Below are 19,800 nucleotides of genomic sequence, written 5' to 3' on the forward strand. Positions count from 1 at the left end.
CTAAATTTACAGTTGACCGAAATTAGTCTGTCGTTTTCGAAATGTCGCAGAAAAATTCTTCAAGTTTGTCGCCGTCTCCTCCGGCATCTGATTCTGAGGATGATGGTCCAACAACCTCGTTGAAGTTTACAGAAATAAGATGCAAGGTTACACACCTAGGAGAAGTAAAACAGGCACCCATCGACATAGTGGATCAACCTGCCGTCAACGAACGCACATATCATATTCACACCACGGAAAATCAACGCGGGGTGCATTTCGTAAATAAAAGTAATTTGAAATCGATGTCGAGTGCTTTGCCTCTTGAAATATTCATGCCTAAAGCGCACTTTGACAGCCTTGTTAGATTTATACAAAAAGCGTCTGTCGGCAGGGTATTGAGTGACGGAGTAAACTATTACTCGCTAATATCCGAGAAGAAAGATGCCAAGAACATCTCGCACAGCCTCGTCGAAAACACATTCAGAAAACTGGTCCACACTACATGACAACCAAAGGACATAATATTATGATCTGTATTACATTATGAGAGGAAACAGAGCAGAATTTAGACCCGATAAATTCACTTTATCCTTCGCAAATTCGCCTGTACACCTTACATGCTACAGATTAATTAAGCTGAAAAAGACGAATAATGGATATACCAGTAATTGTAAAAATTGCCTTTGTGGTTCGATATTTTTCAATTTTTCAACCTCTGAAGAAAGTATCTATTCCGTTCAATGGTAGGTCCTCCTTTTGTAGACTTCGAAAAACCGTTAAATATTTCTGTTTGTGTATAAAGTGTAGCAGCTGTTGTCTACTGTTGTATTAAGTGAATATTACGTCCATGAATAGTAGCCTTGAAAATTTAACTCAGATCAATATTTTTTTCGCCCTTTTTATTTTCACTGTTATTGAGTTGTGGTTTGTGAAATCATCATAGGCAAAAGTAATGGAACTAAGTTTCCTCTTCATTAATATCCTCAGTGAGCAAGCTGAGCCTTAATTGAATTGCGGCATCTTCGCCTTTTACTAAGGAGCATGCCATCTCTGTGCCATTAACTGGGAGCACCTACTACGGCGCAACACAATCATAACATGCCTAACCATTATTTTCGAAGAGTATCTTCATTCGCTGTTTTGTTATATTTTGATGCAACACTTTTGTTAACGGTTTTTTTTTTTTTTTTTTTTGTTAATCAAAATTTTTAAATTCCTTTCTTGAAAACGATCCGATTAATCCGATTGATACGCAGGAATACCTGAAATTGCCGGAAGAGCAGAGGGAGGTCGTTGCCGGGAGAGTGTCAGAAACAATCCATCCAACCGACCGCAAGAAGAAGGTATACAAGTCCTCCTATGCATTTTAATTGTCCTGCAACTATCACTGAATAAAAATTCTCGGCGTTTTAACCAAGGTCCGTTGGTACCTTTACCATCTCACTTTTTTTACCAATTATAGGTTATTTTACCAAGATAGACTGGTAAGCTTACCTAAAAACCGGTATTATTACTGTTTTTTCAGGTAAGAATACCACTTTAATTGGTAATCAATTCCCGGTAACTTTGCCACTTTATCTCTGTAATTCTACCACAGTCGATAAAAAATATTGGCGTTTTTACCAAGGTCCAGTAAAATTACCGAGAAAGTTCAATAATTTTACCGAGATTCTCGGTAAAATTACCAATTCCATAAATGGTAATTTTACCAAGAAAAAACAGGGATCAAATAGAACCCTGAATTCTTGGTAATTTTTCCCTTTTCTCAGTAAAAACACCGAGATTTTTTTTCAGTAATAGTAACGTTTCTTCGAAACTAATAAGGGGACCTCACACTCATGCCTCTTCAAAATCGATCGCCGTTTTGCCAAAAAGTAGTTCATGGATGTCCATTGGACACGTGTTTTTGGTCCTAGAAACCGAAATTCAGAGCTAATAGCGGAAGTCTTTTGTATTGACACGGCAAACAAAAAGTCGACAGCTTCACTCCTGAAATAAAGTTGCGCTCCTAGAACCGAAGTAATTTTTTTCCTGAGCTGAAAATGTTCGTGTTCCAAATGAACCGATGTGTTTCTCTTCTTGTGCGAATCGTTGAAGTACCTACTTCACATTCAGATGTGCCGTATTTCCAAATACTTCTACACACAATTTTATGGCAACCAGCCTCAAAACGCTCCACCCTGTATAAAAATTCCTCCTCGGAAGATTTACTTCCGAAAAAATTATTATTGTCAACAAAACTAAACACGAGAAAGTCTGTCGTCGAGAAGATGCGTTGAGCAGTAATGTTAGAACGGTGATAGTCCCACAAATTAAAACAAAACACATCGTCGTCCACGCAGAAGAATCGGAAAAACAGATCATATTCATTACAAGAAATCTTAAGTTGACGAGCTTACAAAGAGCAGCTACGCAGATGTTTCCTATTTCATACATGAATAGAATAGAAGAACAGGTCGCAGATGCTGAAGAGGGGACAATCTTTCACGACTCTAATAGATTTTACGTTGTTCAAGGGAAGCCAGACAAGAAACTTTTAATCGAGGTAAGCTAAATTCCCATCAACGTTCAATTTTTTCCTTTTTTTTACAAATGTAACATAGACCCACGTAGATCAGTCTTTCAGTATGACCCCCCCCCCCCCCCCCCCACCGCCCACCGCGAAAATTATTTCTGGAAATATTATTGTCATAATTCAGGACCAAAAGTTCTGACGTAGCCATTGTGGAAACTTGAAGTCCATCTTGGGCAGCGGACTGGGAAAAATTCAGCTGAAGGTGCTCGCACAGATGCATTCGATTAGGGCGAAGCCGCTAATACATTCTCCTTCCGGGGGGAGAAGGCTTTCATCGAGCGGATGATAGACGGGCAATGAGAACCACCTATCCCTCGGAGCGTCCCTGCTGGCGTTACGTTGTTCTTCCTCGGAGCGGTCTCTCATTCGGGTATTCACGGTTGGAGGGATGGAAGCACTCGGGACTCAAAGTAGCTGAAGCTTCGTAATGCGTTTGCGAGCGTGGACGCCAGCGAGTTTCAAGGAACATAGCTTATTTGGACGTATTTCTGTCGAACGGAACTATGTGCATCATGACGTGAGCCCTGTTCAGCATATATCCTTATGGGTCTCGGGGCTCTTGTCTTAATGCGCCTTATTCCAATTGGCAGAAATACGTTCATTTCCACGCGATTTCGGTCGAATCACACCGGTGGATCAGTCAACTCCAACTGGGCTATACCTTTGGAAAAGCGCACGGTCATCCGTATCTTTCGGAGAACGGGGAAGTTTTGCCGCGTATTCATATTGGTCGACAGGCCTCAGAATATTCATGCCGACCCGTTCTCAGAGTAACGCAGTTCCCTGCACGGAAAAAAAAGGCCTGCTACCCGAGCGGACTAGTCCGTACCGGTTGCAGGAAAGTTCCTGTGAATATAGCGCTATAGAGGGTTACCGGGGTTGACGACTGTAATAGTACCTGTGAATTTGATGGTCACTATGCCGGAGTGGACAACTGCGAATGTCTCGCTACGCCGACCGTCCTACTCATTCACCACTCCAGAGAGGTCCGCTGTGAATACCGGAACTCCCGGTCGTTCATGCGGGCTTATTCGTTCGTTAGATCAGACCAAGACGAATTTTGTAGCAGAGCTAGACTGATGTAATCACAGTACCGAATTTCTTTTTCTTCCCCCCCCCCCTTCTCAGCCCTGCTGCTCCAGGGATCCTCAGGTTTTCCCTGTGCATTAGACCAGTTATTATTCGTTGAGAAAGCTCTTGTTCCTATATAGGAATAAGAGTTTATTAGTTCTTCAGGTTCGCATCCGTTTTAGCAATTTCGTACTTCCCGTTCATGCGCAGTTCATGATGTAAGTCAGAAACCCAAAAAAGTCCCGCAATCAAGATCTGGTGCTCCTGTATCAGTTTCTGTTTGATTTTGATAGTTTTTCCGAAAGATGAGAGTTTTTTAAAAGAGCTGTCAGGCGTCAAAGCTGTTCAAAAGCTCAAAGATGTGTGTGTTTATCAGTCATTGAACACCGTCATGAATTTTCTACCAATTTTCAAAATTCGTCACCCTTTAGTTACTTATTAACTAAATAAATAAATAAGCAAAAAATGGGGGGAAATAATTGTTTCATGTAACACATTTGCTTTGAAGTTAACGTGCATCACGCGTTTGTCGATGTCAGTATTTTCTCTCTTTGGATTTCAGCCTTTCAATAAATCAGTGGGACTTAATAGTTGCGTTACTAATGTCGTGAATGTGTAATGAAATGCCAGTATTCTTAAAAATTCAAATTGCGGATTTTATCATTGATTGATTTCTAAATGAGTGACCAAATAACAAATATACAAGCATTATAAAACCATCGATTCCATTAAAAATGAATGAATGCAAATAAAAATTGAATATTAGTTACATTAAATTCCTCACTGTTGTCCAGCTATGCGTAACTCAAATGGTAAATATTCTCGCGTTGTACTTGATATATGTATAAAGTAGGTGTGCACTTGTTTGCAGGTGTGATGGGGCAAAAACAATAAAGATCCAAGATACGAAAAATTGAATGATTCTGTGAAGCAAAATGTGAGAAATGAAATAAGAAAGATAAAAATGTGAGTAATAATGTATGAGTGACGAATTCTGAAAATCTAGAATATTCGAGGGCCTAAAATGGCCTAATAAACACACTCACCTTGACAACACACTTAATCCTTAACTGCCTACAGCTCTCGTAGAATCGTCTCAGATTTCTTCAAATACATCAACATCGTACACAAAAACAAAACAGAAAATAACACAGTGTTCACACAGATATTAATATTCCAACTGAAACTTGGAAAGCAGTTAAAACGGTCAGAACGGTTGGAAGTCAAACACCAATATGGCGCGCGGTGGTAAGTGGACAAAGACCACGCCAACGGTAATTAGTTGGCCGGACAGACATGCGGAAATGCGGACCAACGCGGGGTTGAGCCCTGATCCTTCTGTGCCGACGGGGGTCGATGCGTCCGGTATCCACGGGGTGGACTTTCCCCGTTCGTTGGCGCCGACCAGCCGCTCGTCATTACTGAAGTTACGGTATTCATCTCAGACCCGAACAGCCGGGTTCCACAGGCGACCTGAGTACGGGGTTGACAACCAGGAGTCACCTGGGTCTTTATCAGACAGTCGTTCCTCAAGCTCGTACCTCAAATTCACCGAGCAGGTCCGCTCACGTAGCGGACCACTTTTTTTTCCGTGTGGTAATCAGTAAAAGGTTGACATTTTTCTCAATTTTCAGGATTTTTCCCATGACAATATTTCTGGCAAAAGTTCGCCAACGGCAATTTAAACATTCTCTTTAATGCTAACATTCATTTGAACAAAACTGGTAATATTACTTTTTGAGAGTATTTGTTCCGATATTTAAAACGAAATTTGATGGTTCCGATCTCTATGTTGATCCTGCAAACTACGCCGGTCGCAGTGCTTAGCCGACGTCCGGGAAAGTATGCTACTGTTTACTTTTTTCTCCGCTAGGTTGCGCTCACATCTCATGAAAATGCTTTACCCCTCTAAATTCCTTGATTTGATTTAGATGGGGTCCACTCCACGGTCCGCGCGATTCGTAAGTCAGAGGACTACAAAGCCGAACAGTCATTTCATCGGATGGTTAGCATGGTGGTTGCGTATCCTAGAGCTTGATAAGGCTCACTTGGACGGTCTGTGATTTGATTGCATGGGCAGCACGAGTTCGAGTAAACTTACAAGTTCAGTAGTTAGCTATGTGTTTGTAATGTGTATGAAACTGTGTTTAATGATTAGCATTTGGTTGTATTCGTTGTTCGCTCGGGTATCGAAGTTCCTCGTTGAGAGCCGTCTCCGAGAAGAAATTTGCACGGAACTCGTGCAATCGGGTATTTCTCGTTGAGAGCCATCTCCGAGAAGAATTTTACGGTACCCGATTAGTCGGGAATCTACTCACCGTGGTTTCTAAACTACGAAGTGGTTTTTACAGTGAACACTGTCTTCACGTTGAGAATAGTCTCCGTGAATTGTTCAACTGTTGCAAGGTTTTTCGGTCGTTCAGAACGTCGAATTGTGTAGTCTTCGGCATTTTGGTTCAGGCTGTGAACAATAGCCAGGTCGTTAAGAATCCGAGAAATTATCGGTGAAGGAACTCAGGTTATGAAAAATGGCTGACGAAAAGCCAGTAAATATAAATGTTAGAAAACGCAAACATGCCGATTCACAGGAAGTAAGCAAAAAGCATTGTATAATACATTTCGGGCATAATACGAAAGATCTGAATTTACTTAGTTTTACCGATCATTCTTTTAATAGAGTTTTGAGTTGTCGCAAAATTCGATTGGCAGCGACCAACCCGACTCATCGATTCGATGATGTCTGCAATGGAATTCCTGATGAGCTTGACAGTGCAATACACTACTATCACCGATGGTGCTATAAAAAATTCACCAACTTGCAGAGAGTGGAATATGTTGATGCAACTACTGCATCAACATCGAAGCATTCGCCTCGCAAAGGTGCTGGTAGTGTATTGTTTCCTAAAAATGCGTGTGTATTTTGTAATAAAGAACATAAATGGGTGCCATCTAGGAGTGAGAGAGAATATCTGACACAGTGCGTCACAGAAACCGCAGCCGAATCCATCTTGACCGCCGCAGAAAATAAAAAAGATGAGAAACTGCTTAGACAGATTCGTGGGGTTGATTTATTGCCCAAGAGGTCCATTATCATAATGAATGCAGAAAAGAATACACCAAAAATCCGGATCGGCGGCATTCTGCGGATCCCTCGGAAGAGTCAGTCCAACGGCTTAAAGCCAACGCTGCCGCATTTCAGTATGTTTCCGAGCATATTAATGAGAGCATAATTAAAAACGGTAATGTCGAGCGCATGTCCATGCTTCGCGAGAACTACCTCTCATATATGCTGGAAAAATATCCGTCATTCTATAACGCAGATTATAAGACAGAGAAATTAAAAGGCAAATTGAAAAGCCATTTTGGTAATTCACTATCGTTTTGGCAGCCTAACTACAGAAGTGAATTAGTATACTCCACAGACATTCAGAGTGGTGCAGCTGTGCAAGTTGCCTTTGAGTCTGTTGCGTCGGAAAAGCGGAAACTCGAGGAGGCTGCGTCAATTCTGCGGCGCAACATCATGCACTCGTATGAAATGTCTCCTCAAATTCCGTGGCCGCCCTCTGCAGAGTATTTACAGTCAAATAATTGTGCCCCTCCGGAAATTTTGAAAACATTTATCTCCCTTCTAATCAAAGGAAATACCTATTATAGTTTAGGATTGCGCTTAAAAATGGTGATCAAGCATCCGTTCACGAATACGGGTTTTTGAGAAAATGTTCAAAGTATTTCGGCACCAATTGACAAACTGACTAAAGAATGTTCGATAAAAGATAAAACAAAAGTTCAGACGAAATAGATTGTATTGACGTGATGAAGACACATATCACAGATTTCACAAATTGAATGTCACGAAGTTTTACAGCGTTAAAGTTGAAATGAAGAGTTGCACTACTGGTGGAATAAAACCGATGAGAGAGAAATACACGGGTCGTGGGTCATAAGGATGTTAAAAGACCAGAGAGAGAGTTTACACGTTCGTGGGTCATAGGGATGGTAAAAGACCTCGATTTTTAGGCAACCCACGCTTATATAGTCTTGCTGACGTCACGGGTGGTGAGACAACAAGGCTACGCGTGATTGGTTGGCTATAATCTATGTAGGTATCAGTTGCAAGTCTAGTAATTAATTTTATGGGACATTATTAAAGATTGTATAGGGATAAAGTGAAAAAGTTGAAAATGAGGACTGGATTGACTGAAACTAGAGTTAAAAATGGAAATCGAAAAATGTAAGGGAAAAAGATGCTGAGGTGTTGACAATACCCTAACGACGGCAAGTACCAAAGTAAAGCGAAAAGCTCAATCTTTTCCGAGGACCTTTGTTATGCAGCTACCAATGGATCCTGGAAAATGCCCAAACATTTAAGTTTGGGAATGACAATCCGGCATTTAAGTGGAAGCTCGGAAATAATTTGTATTCTCAATCGTTCAGGTCATTGTGCTTCTTATTCATTTATGTTGGAACTTGAGACTGCTCTTTGCTCTGCTATTCAGATTAACGATAAAATATTGCCCTTTAATATCTCCACCGCTAATAATGCAGTAGCTCATTTATGTTGGGATAATTTTGATCTAAATGAAGAGACCCCTTCTGGTGCGGGTACTACACACTCGACTCATGGTATCCTCATTCAAGAGAGCAAAGATGACGTCTCTATCGATGATTCAGGTGATTTATTAGTAAACACTACGCGTGGCAAAAAGCGTTCCATGAAATTTTTACCTAAGACGCTCGAGCCTTGCATAGTGCAGAAGCACGCTGAACCCAAAATTAATGCAACCATAACTGCCGTTTCAAACAACGCTGCGTTGTCTTCTGCTATCAATTCTGATATCCTTTGGATGCTGTGTAGATTTAAATTTAATGATGCGTATTCAGTTCCTGGATGGGCCGTGTGGGTTTCTGTACTCTCAGAACAAAAATCTCAACAGCGTCAGTCAGTTATTGGCTACATGACTCCTCTCTCTGAATCAATCTCCGAGTATTCTACGCTTCGAGAGGTCCTAACTATTTCACAGCAAGCGACTGAGAAATTAAACCAAAAATTTACCCTAGTGACTTTTGACATGGCTGCCGCAATCAAAGCATACAATGTTATTTGGCAGAGTAATAACTTCCAAAATGTAGTAGTTAATATCGGCGCTTTTCACACTATTTGCTCGTACCTCGGATGCCTGGGCAAAATAATGGCTGGTTCAGGATATGAGGATATTTTAGTTGCATCAGAAATTTGTGCTAGTGGCTCCATCAATAAAGTCATGTCAGGGAAACACTATAACAGAGCAATTTCTATTCATAAAACGATGATGGAATCATTGGAGCGACTTTTGTTCACCGTTTACGCCGACAATCATTCTGAGAACTTGCCAGATAAAGTTGGCTGGGAGCGCTTCAAATGTCTAGCTGAGAATCCTAATAATTCTAACTTAAAACTAGTGAACAACAATGAGTCATGTAAAACCTTTTTAAGTCAGTAAGAAAAATTCAAATTAGAGGTGAAAGAGGGAAATTTAGGCAAGACTGCTCAATTTTGGATGGAATATATGGAAAAAGTAGCGATTATATTACGATTTCTCCGTGCAACTAAAGAAAATAATTTTGACCTCCTTCTATCGTCCTTACAGGAAATGATACCAATTTTTTTCGCATGTGATCATTATAACTACGCAAGGTATTTAGTAGTTTATTTCCTTACTCTGTTGAACTTGAAAAATTCTCACCCTGGAGCGGAGGAGCTATTAAGAAATAACGGATTTAGTGTGAACCGATCTGCAATCCCTGGATCTCGCAATGCTGTTGATATCACCATCGAGCAAACAATAAACCGCTCTGCTAAATGCTCTGGTGGAATAATCGGATTTAGCAGAAACTTCTGGGCTTACACCCGATGGTGCGTGACCCGGCATGAACGTGCCAAATACGTTGAAGTATTGATGGAAAAAACGGACATTCAACACTCGTCAGATTCCGCCCATCGTAATTTGAAATCATCTCAAATTAAGTTATCCGAAGAAAGCATTAGGAAAGTAATTGAAGCGTTTGGTCAATTTTTCAACCCGTTCGAGGTTGAAACCAAGGAGGACCCCTTTTGTTTATCATCTGGAAGACCTTTGCCTCGCACAGTCGATGTTCGCCTGTTGAAAATTAATGAAATCGGCCAGTCAGATTTTTCGAATTTTATTCAGGATCGAATGATCACAAAAGAAATCAGTTTTCATGACCCAATTAAGAGAAACAACATCAAAACTTTTAAAGTGCTCCAGGAAAAAAGAACTGTTTCGACAACACAGAATAAATTAGTCGAAATACGTGCTGAAAGAAATCTTTTCGGTCGGATTCTTCTCTTGTCTCAAAATCATGAACTAAATTTGGAGGAGATTCTCTCCTATTCTTTGAGTCCCATCCCTTGGGCTTTGGCAACTGCAGACGGGGGTCCGATGAAAACTGATAAATCAAAACTCATTCATGTTTTAGAGCAAGGGAGCACAACAAAAGAAATTTCCAAAACAGAGGAGAGTATCTTCATTATTGACGGAATGGCTCATTTCCAGGCATATGTCAATATCCCAGAAACTTTTGGCGAATTGGCACAAAGCGTCTTGGATAGCTTGCCAAATTATTCCATTATTCACTTTGTGACCGATACGTATCGCGACATATCAATCAAAAATATCGAGCGATTGAGAAGGGGATCAGGGGATACTTTTATGATTAAAGGACCCTCGACCAAAATACCCCGTAATTGGAAAAGTTTTCTATGCAACAACAAGAACAAGAGCCAACTTGTTGATCTCCTCTTTGCCGAATGGAAGCAAAACAAATACGCCCGCTATTTTTACGGGAAAAAAGTATATTTGACGCATGGAGAAGAGTGTACCTTGTTTACTTCCAGTGATCGCGTGAAAGTTGACTTCACCTCCCAAAGTCAATTAAAATCTAACCAAAAAGAGGCGGACACGCGAATAATTCTGCATTGTTTCGAGTCGAACAATCTTGATAACTATTCGTCAATTAGAATTCGTTCACCAGACACAGATGTTTTTATGCTCCTTCTTCGATACGCCCACGACATTAAAAAATCTGTGCTTTTTGATACAGGGAGTGGTAACCATCGAAGAGTGATTGATGTAAGCTCTATTGCAAACGAGTTAGGACCTGATTTTTGCCATGCTTTGCTGAATTTACACGCATTTTCGGGTTGTGACACAACTAGCTCTTTCTTAAGGCATGGCAAAAAATCAGTACTGTCAAAACTTGAGAAAAATCGACAGTTTGTTCCAAGTTTCAAAAAGCTTGGTCAATCTCCAACCGTGTCAAATGAGCTACTCTCCTCTCTAGAGGAATTCGTTTGTTGCATCTATTCCTCTTCAAAAAAAAAAATCTGACATTAATCAGCTACGGTTCGAGCTTTTCTGCAAAAAATACGGCGCAACAACATTAAGCCCCAGCAGCATGGATTTAAGCTTGCTACCGCCTTGCAGAAGTTCGCTAATTAATCACATAAAAAGAGTAAATTACCAGTGCTTGATTTGGAACAATGCTCATATAGCCTCACCTCAAATACCACCACCAGAGGAGCACGGTTGGAAGCTACTCAATAATGGAGCACTGGATTTTGAATGGGTCTCCGGAGAAATAATGCCGAGAAATCTCATTGACCTTTTAGATAGCACTGATGAGTCCGAAGAGTTAAATTCGGATGTTGATGAGCCACCTGAATTTGAAAACTTGGAAGACGAAATCTTCGCTGATCTCGAGGAAGACGACGACTAAAAATTTAAAGTCTCTATTTTGATTATTTAATGAAAGTCATTTTTAATATTTTACTGAACCATTCGTAGAATTATAAGATTTTGTAATTTTGATTTTAATAATGTTGAGACCTGTCTCTAAATACTCTGTAAACGAAATAAATTTTAGCAAAAAAAAAAAAAAAAAAAAAAAAAACCAATAACAGCTGCTCATTCTCCAAGAGCGATTAGTAAATTTTGATACAAAAACGTAAATTTTCACGATTAAAATTTTGGGGGGTTGGGGTGGGTTCTGGTAATCATTTCAACAAACGAATTACCTAATTGATTTACGGATATAATTCTTTTGAAATGAGCTGAGAGCTGTGAGTTTCCGCTTTCATTTCACATTTTGAAAGTGGAATAAACTTTTTTTGGGAAGGGGGGACGTCGACGCCTATTTAGCCCCCCCTCCCCCCGTGTTAATGCGAGCGTGTCAATGACAAGCCTTGGAAGTCGCCTTACAAAGTGAATTTTTCGCGTTTATTTCATTTCTTTCGGTGATTGATTTTTTTTTCTGGGGGGAGGGGGGGGGGGTCGTGAACCCCCCCCCCCCCTCTCCCCCGCCACCACCCTCAAGAGGTCGCAGAGATGTGCTCTCAACAAACAAACGCTACTTGTTTTCATTTTGCCGTCCAGTTTTGCGAAAGACGCAACTTCAAGGAAGCGGTCAATCTTGACGGTTTTGATAGGGTGGGTACTGCTGGGGGGCCCCCTCCCCCCTCCACGAAAGAATTTATGCTCCATCATTATAGGGATAAGAATTTTTACGATATTACCAACCTTCTCCGCGTTATTGACGAGAAATCGCGGCGAAACGGTCATTTTCGCGGGAATTTGAGATATTTTGACTGTTTAAGCCCCCCCATTTTGGGATTCCCGCGGGTCATGGCCAAGTCAAACACAACTTTTCTAGACCGAAATTTCACGAGCTTTCAGAATGGTTATTTGGAGTTTTGCCCTACAATCAAGCCTTTATGGGTAAAAGTGGGAAAATTCGCGGAAAAGTCGGAATTCTGAGCAATTTTGGGGGGTTTAGGGGGGGCTTACTCCCCCCCCCCCACCACGATAGAATTCGCGTAGACATGAAAAATCTTATTCTACTAGTTAAGAGCTTCAAGAAAATCACCATCTTCAAAATTCCCACGGGGGGGGGGGGGGGGGAGGGTTACCCCTTGCTGGCCCACGGTCTATTCAGTCTGATCTTCTTAATTGTTTATGATGGGGTATCTACTATAAAAATCAGAATTTCCCCTAAAAACTGAACTTTTTCAGCGAGAAATCAATCTTCCGGAAAATTTGAGCACGATGGAGAAAAACTAAAATCATTTTCGAGTTCAGCAGTCAAAATTACATGGGAGGCCGTGTAGTATTGCATGCCTATTATAGTTTCCATTCTGTTCCTGGGTCAGTCCATTTAAGATTTCATTTTGCTGTTACCGCTACTTTTTTCACAAAACCAACCCAGTGGCATGGTGTTTTGTACATCATTCCTCATAAAAATTTTGCGCTGAATCCGAATCCGTGCTTAAATTGCAGGAATTTTCTTTTTATATAGCTCAAATTTGATCTGAAATGCTGAATTTGTTATTACCGTAACCTGTTACCGGTCGAAAGTCTCAACTTTATCGCTGAATTCAAGCAAATATATACAAAGTCACGGGCTTCTGAAATCAAATATGGCTTCAGCATACTTTGAATTGATAATTTTTTCTTTTTCGAGCCATATTTTCCTCTAAGTCTTCGAAAAAATTGCCTTCTTGTGCTTGTTACTGGATTTGGTGTCATTACCGTAACCCCTTGTTCTGCAGCAAACTTCGGCTGCTTGGCGACAGCACCAGCTCGAACTTACATTCGTGGATGTTTGTGTTAGAAGGAGGACCCATGGTGAGTAGCTCTCTATTTTTTACTTAATCATAAAGTAATATTCGTTCAATTTACAGTGATGAATTGAGTTTTGTCCAACTCTCAGCTGCCATTACCGTTACCACATAAAAATCCACCAAGGATTGAAGATATCATCAAACCTACTTCATTTATGAACGCATGGCATTCAACCAACCTCAAATATGAAATCTCACCTTCCTACAACAAGCCCATGTCTCCTTTTGGCGCGAAATTTGAATGTTTCTCATTACCGTAACCATCATTACCGTAGCCGTAACCATCATTACCGTAACTTCCACCCAGACCGTCTAGGGTGTACGGTAATGATGCAAGAGTTTCGGTTATGACCAACTATCTTTTTTAATGAATCTATAGCGACCTTTTTTAGTTTTTTAGGAATAATTTCAGTTGCTTGAGATTACCTTGAAATATATCTCTGTCTTTTCCTTGTCCATAGACGTTTTAATTGGAGAAAAATGTCAACCCCATATGAGAAATGGTTTCAGAACTTACAAGAAAAACTGAAAGTCAGTCAGTTTAAATCAGCACAAGAAAACATTTATTGTAAGGATTTCTGTAGCTTGTACCCGTATATTTTGGTCAGAGGTATTTTTCCGATAGGTCAGGTTAAAAAAGTACTTTTTGGTAATCAAATTAGATCCTTGGATGTTTCACAATACACACCTAGTGTTTTTTTTGGTGTGTGTTAGAATGTTGGCTGCCCTTTTGAGCTCTAATAACTCCATATTTAACGAGTCCAAACTCTCCCCAAGACAGTTATTTTATTCTCACGCCTGTGCTTGACTACAAGGTTTACATGATTTGTAGCAGAGGCTACCCAGGCAGCAAAGGTCGCTCAAGCATCTAAGGTCACCGAGGCAGCCGCAAACATCCGCGTTCTTCTTGATTCCCCAGGGCCCTCCAGGGGTCGACGATGACTCCCTCAAGAGACTTTTAAATCAATAATTGCTTTTGTAAACACATCTAGGTAACACCGCCGGACCTGGCCTCAGGGACGCAGACGAGGACGCCGTCCAAAACCCAACCTGCAATTCCAATGAGCTTCTTGCCGCCTCCTTGATATAGATCTCCCGTCTCGATTATTTTATGTACTTAAGTACCTATTTACAATGCTCAAAACAATTAGGCAGAACTTCTGTCGCAATCAAGGAAGAGTTACTTAATCTTATATTGGGCGTGGGCTTTTATTAACTTGTGACTGAGTGCCAAGTCAGGTAATTTTTGCCAAAATTTAGAGTTAAAATTTTAATTTTCTAGATGGAAGCTGAGGAGCATGAGGTCAGAGTTGCCACAGAAAAAATGGAATTTTCCTGACATTGCCCTGGGAATTGAGGATATGCCAGACGCTCAATAAGGCATGATTCGAAATATTTTTCAGGCAAAAGGTGTTATTTGAAACGTCGAACACTTTTAGAAAGGAAAGGAAGGTGAATTGACAATTTTTCCCTGACATTGTCGTCATTTTCCCTGACGTTCCCAGATTTTACCCAACTTATTACAATTTCCTGGCGTTTCCCGGTTTTCCCTGACTGTAAGAACCCTGGAGGATGTTAGAATAGGAGGTATGTCTTTTTAATGCGACCAGCTTATGACTTATTTCCAGATGTGCACTTGAACCTTCTTAAGAATATCCATATGGAAATTTGGAGGGTCATTAAGCTGTAGGGATCTGTCTTTAAAATACGACGTACTTATGACTTAAGTCATAAGTACGTCGTATTTTAAAGACAGATCCCTACAGCTTAATGAGCCACCTCCACCGCCACAGGGGCAGGCCCTGCGTGGGTAAGGCCCAGCCCTACCTGGACAGGGTCTAGCTCTTACCAGGTAGGGCTGAACCCTGAAACAGGTAGATTTGGGCTCTACGCGCGCCGGGCCTGCCCCTATGGCGGTGGAGGTGAAGCAATTTTACCTACCCGGTTAGGGCTGGGACCTTCGGTGCAGGTACCAGCCCTAAACTCGTTATTTCCGTGTTTCGTAGTAGAATGGATCTTTATTGACTTTTCAAAGTGGTCAAAATATTTGCTCAAAATTTTGTATGTATTTTAACTAATGTATTTAGGACTTACCAAGGGCGAATCCGTCCATGACCCACTGGACGCGGCCGGCGAGGTGGGCGACGGCGCACTCCATGACGGCGTCACGGCCCTCGACGACTCGGACGTTGCGCGGCTCCACCCGGAAGTACTGCTGCCACTCGGGCCCGGGTCCCTGTCCTGGCCCCGTCCTCCCTGCAATTCAAAAACCGTACTCTATAATATAGGATCGTAAGAGTAGCCAAGAGAGGATTTTTAACTCTGTTGTCAAGCCTATAATAACCTATGGCAGTCAAAAGTGGCAGTTGAAGAAGCGGACCCGAGAATTGCTCAAGGCGACCGAGATGGATTTCTGGCCAAGATCGGCTGGAATCTCGAGGAGCAGGCCCGCCATAAGGGGGGATACTGGGTCCCTGGTACCGGGGCCCGGGCCCGGAGGGGGCCCGTGTTACCCGTGAAAAACCACTACGAATTCACATGCAACCCTTGTTTCGTAAGAAAGTGTGAACACTTTACCCTAAAAATTTCGCAAAAGGCAAATGGTGAATAGATTTTCAGAAACACGCAGGGGCACTATAGAATTCTTCTTAAATTTTCAAAGAAGTATACTTTTTGGAAAATGTCTATCTATTTTCAAGATTTTCAGTACAGCGGGATATTTTTAGTAACTGCGTTTCATTTTCTTCCGTCGTCAGATGCTAAGAGTCTCCAGTCTGGGCATCCTCGACTTTAATGGCTCATGGCTCAACTTCCTTGCCATACATAGACAAACGAAGGGGGAGTCAAGGGGGGCCTGGCCCTCATAGAACTGAAAATAGTATCATATGCCCCCCCCCCAAAAAAAAAATAAAAATTTTCGAGATGTTTTGAATGCAACAATTCGCAAGTATTTTGTGCTGAATGTATTAAAAAAAAAAAAAAAAAAAAAAAAAAAAAAAAAAAAAAAAAACAATTATTCCGCAGAAATTGATGGAAAAAATTTTTATGGAAGCTTCAAAATGCGTTCGATAAGTCGTATAAATTCTAAAATTTCTCGGGGGATGCCCCTCGGACCCCCCCCCCCCCTCCGTGCTTGGGGCCCGGACCTTAAAACTGGTACCAGGGCCCGAGATGGGATGTGGCGGGCCTGTCGAGGAGAGAACGTGTCAGGAATGAACGTGTCCGAGAGATAATGGGCGTTGAGGGGACGATTGTGCACGATATCATGACCAAGCAATTGGTATGGTATGGGCATGTGCAGAGCATAGCTGATACCAGGTTGCCGAAGAAGGTGTTGGAGTGGGTCCCCCCAGGTAGGCGACGGAGAGGGCGTCCAGCCAAACGGTGTGTAGAGGGCATCCGTGAAGAGATGGAGAGATGCCAGCTTCCGGAGGATCTCTTACCATGACAGATTCCTGTGGAGAGCAGGCGTCGCAGAGCGCCCTAGCGCGCCGTAAAAGCGGCTTATACATACATACATAAGAGTAGCGAGTCACACTGGAGCCTTGTTTCTGTTACGCACCATTGGCAAAATTAGACTTGCCCCGTCCGCTGAATGGCCACCCAAAAGCCGATCAATAGAAATTTGCTCTATTGAGAACGATATTATAAGCTAGTCCACATAGTTGAGAAGACAAAGGCGAGAATTTACTTCGATAACCGGTGCAGGAAACATAACTTAGTTCCTAAATACATTAAAATTTCCTCTGGAAGTAGATCCACGGCTGCTAAGAAAACGGTCAAAAATGCTGAGCGATTTTGGCTCGCAACAGAAATAAACCACCGCTTCATCACATTTAAGAAAATCATGATGAAAATTAAACAAATCAACGGCCATTGTCTGAAATGAAGTTATGGATTTTGTAATTAATACTTTCTGACCCTGACAATGAAGCGCTTGCTTCGAAAAGCTTCGGTCAAATTTTATCAATAAAATGTAAGTTTTCCAAAAAATGTTACATTATTTCTAGCACTTAGCTACATTCCACATACCAATATTGAGAAAGAAATGATGAAACTTACAGAAAAATAATGATTCTTGGCGAAAATATTCGTCGAATTTTGCTCAGATATTATTATTGATCCGTTGGAGCTGGTTGCTGAGTAGTGAGGTAAGCGTGAGATAGCCCCAGGGCCTGCGATCGTATTCCATACATCGAACAGATGAGATTGTAGGCTATGTATCCGATTTGCGTCCGGCGCATAAATCGGGAGGGTGGCAACACCGCATATGAAAGGCAATTTCAATCGATGATTTCCCCACCCCAATGTTTTTAAATTGATTAAACTGTTCTTATATATAGCTATCCAGTGCATAGTGTATGCAAAAATGAACTCTGCAAGAAAAGCGCTTCCCCCACAGCTCACTGAAAAAGAAATATACGTCGCAGTATAGATGTGTTTCCTGATGTGAAACGTGTTTCCTTCAAATTTTTCCCGTAAAAAAATAAAAAGTGAAACTACTTTGACAAAAGAGCCCGTTAAACCCTGGATTATTTGTTTTAAAGTTCATAACGAGCCTCTCTTGATCTTAATGCGCCAAACGGTTTTCGTAATGTGGGAACTTTTTGTCAACCGAATCCTACCATTCACCGCTCTATTCCTATTTATTTTGTTGAAGAATTATTAAATTGCCCAAAAGAAGCTGGCAATAGATGATGTGGCTTGGTACGTTTCTGCTTAACGGGGTCCATTTGTGAGTAACTAATTTGGCTCGGTGGTAAAACAATATTCACATGTTTTTTTTTCATTTTATTTCTTATTCTTTTAGGATGTATCGTATGCCTGGACAGGGAAAGGGAGATTATGTTCCTCCCTTGCCGGCACTTCGCGGTTTGTGAACCGTGCAACGAAGTGCTGGTCAGGGAGGTCCCACCGATGCAGGACTAGCCATGCCCGACATGCAGAGAGCCGGTGATCGACGCCGTAAGGGTATTCGTGGCTTACAACGAGGAGACCCGAATACACTGGCTCCACGAAAATCTCACCTGATCATAGAGAGTTTAAGAGTCCTCACCAGTCTTCAGAGACGGAAATGTCAAAAAAATAATCTTGTTCTTAATGAATAAAATATTATTTATTCTTGGTGAATAAAATGATGACTTTTTTCAATGTATATGATGTATCGTCATTCCCAATAATTCCTTTGCACAGTCAATTTCTAATAAGTTGTATGAAAGCACAATCTTTCATGAAAGCACCGATGATTCATGAAAGCACAGATCTTTCAAGAAAGCACAAAAACTTGAGGCTACAACAGTCGAACACTTTTTGTAAGTCGCTTTCTGAGTTCTGATCATCTGGTGGTAAGCTACACCTGTGTCAAATAACATCTGAAAGAGAACATTGGAGTAAAAAAAACTCCGTTTAAGTAGATTTTGCTTTTTTCATGTGCGACGTTCAATATTCTCTCAGAAATACAAATAGGTTCTCATTGCCTGTCACAGAAAAAAAGAGCAAACTTCGCAATCCATAACGCATCCCATCCTTGATTTTTCTCATTATTATTGTTAATTACGTAAGGTTCGACTGACAACCCCCCCCCCCTTTTTCAACTATCGCACAACTAAGTATTATGTTTTTTTTTAGAAAAACAATGCAATTTTTAAGCCAAACTTTTAATTTGTGAAACTCTATATTTGAAGTAAAAGTTCATAGGAAATATTAATTATACACTTAGTTTAAGAAACAAAAATACGTGAAGAAAAATCGAAGATTTTTGTTTTGTTTTTGGAATAGTTAAAAGTATGAAGTTGCGACATGAGGTTGAAGTCACTACTCATAATCCCACGGAGTGGAGATATGGGAATCAAGAGGAATGACAGGAAATTGATCCGATCGGTCAGCAATCGGCGATGTGCTGATTTCCTCTATAATTCATCTTGAATTTTACTATCAAACAGACGAAAAATGGATTTTCAAAGTTTCTTTAAATATACGCTGGTAAACTTACGCAAGGGTCAGTCGTACACCCCCCCCCACTCGTAAGGCACCGTAAGGCTATTTAAGACCCCCTCCCCCTCCCTAAGTGCCATATTAATGCCACTTAAATAATTCTTGCTACTTGGTGCCTGCAATCGATATGCTCGAGTTGTTTAATATTCTTTTGTGTTTTTGGGTCTCCAAGTGAGAGTTTAGGTCACCGACGTGTTTGTTGGCCACTGATACATAGGTACCAGTTTTGCAAATTGTGCACTCAGCTTCAAATTAATCTCTGGCTTTCTTGCAAGATTCCGCCAATGGCGCCATTTGAACACATTGCCACTGGCATATCAGAATTCTAGATGCAAGTTGAGATCGGAAAGCGCTTAAAAATTGGATCCTCTCTGCTAAACCCAATCCAAATGATGGCTGCTTCCTGACACAGTTATTCCAGCGAAGTAACTCCCAGTTGCCTTTCAGAGTGGGTATGAAAAATAAGGAAACGCAGATAAATCCTCGGATGGTTTTGTTACGG

General features: G+C 41.1%; 1 protein-coding gene across 1 annotated transcript in view; it reads right to left on the reverse strand.

Moving 5' to 3' along the window:
- The window catches only part of LOC109036377 (synaptogenesis protein syg-2), a 114,002-nt gene extending 98,274 nt beyond the window's left edge, over positions 1-15,728 (reverse strand). The window contains exon 1 of the mRNA XM_072306192.1: positions 15,399-15,728. Coding sequence (XP_072162293.1) covers positions 15,399-15,462 — 64 coding nt within the window. The 5' untranslated portion in view covers positions 15,463-15,728. The remainder of the gene's footprint in view (positions 1-15,398) is intronic.
- Between the last annotated feature and the right edge of the window lie 4,072 nt (positions 15,729-19,800).

Source organism: Bemisia tabaci, chromosome 1 (genome assembly GCF_918797505.1).
Source record: "Bemisia tabaci chromosome 1, PGI_BMITA_v3".
NCBI lineage: Eukaryota > Metazoa > Arthropoda > Insecta > Hemiptera > Aleyrodidae > Bemisia > Bemisia tabaci.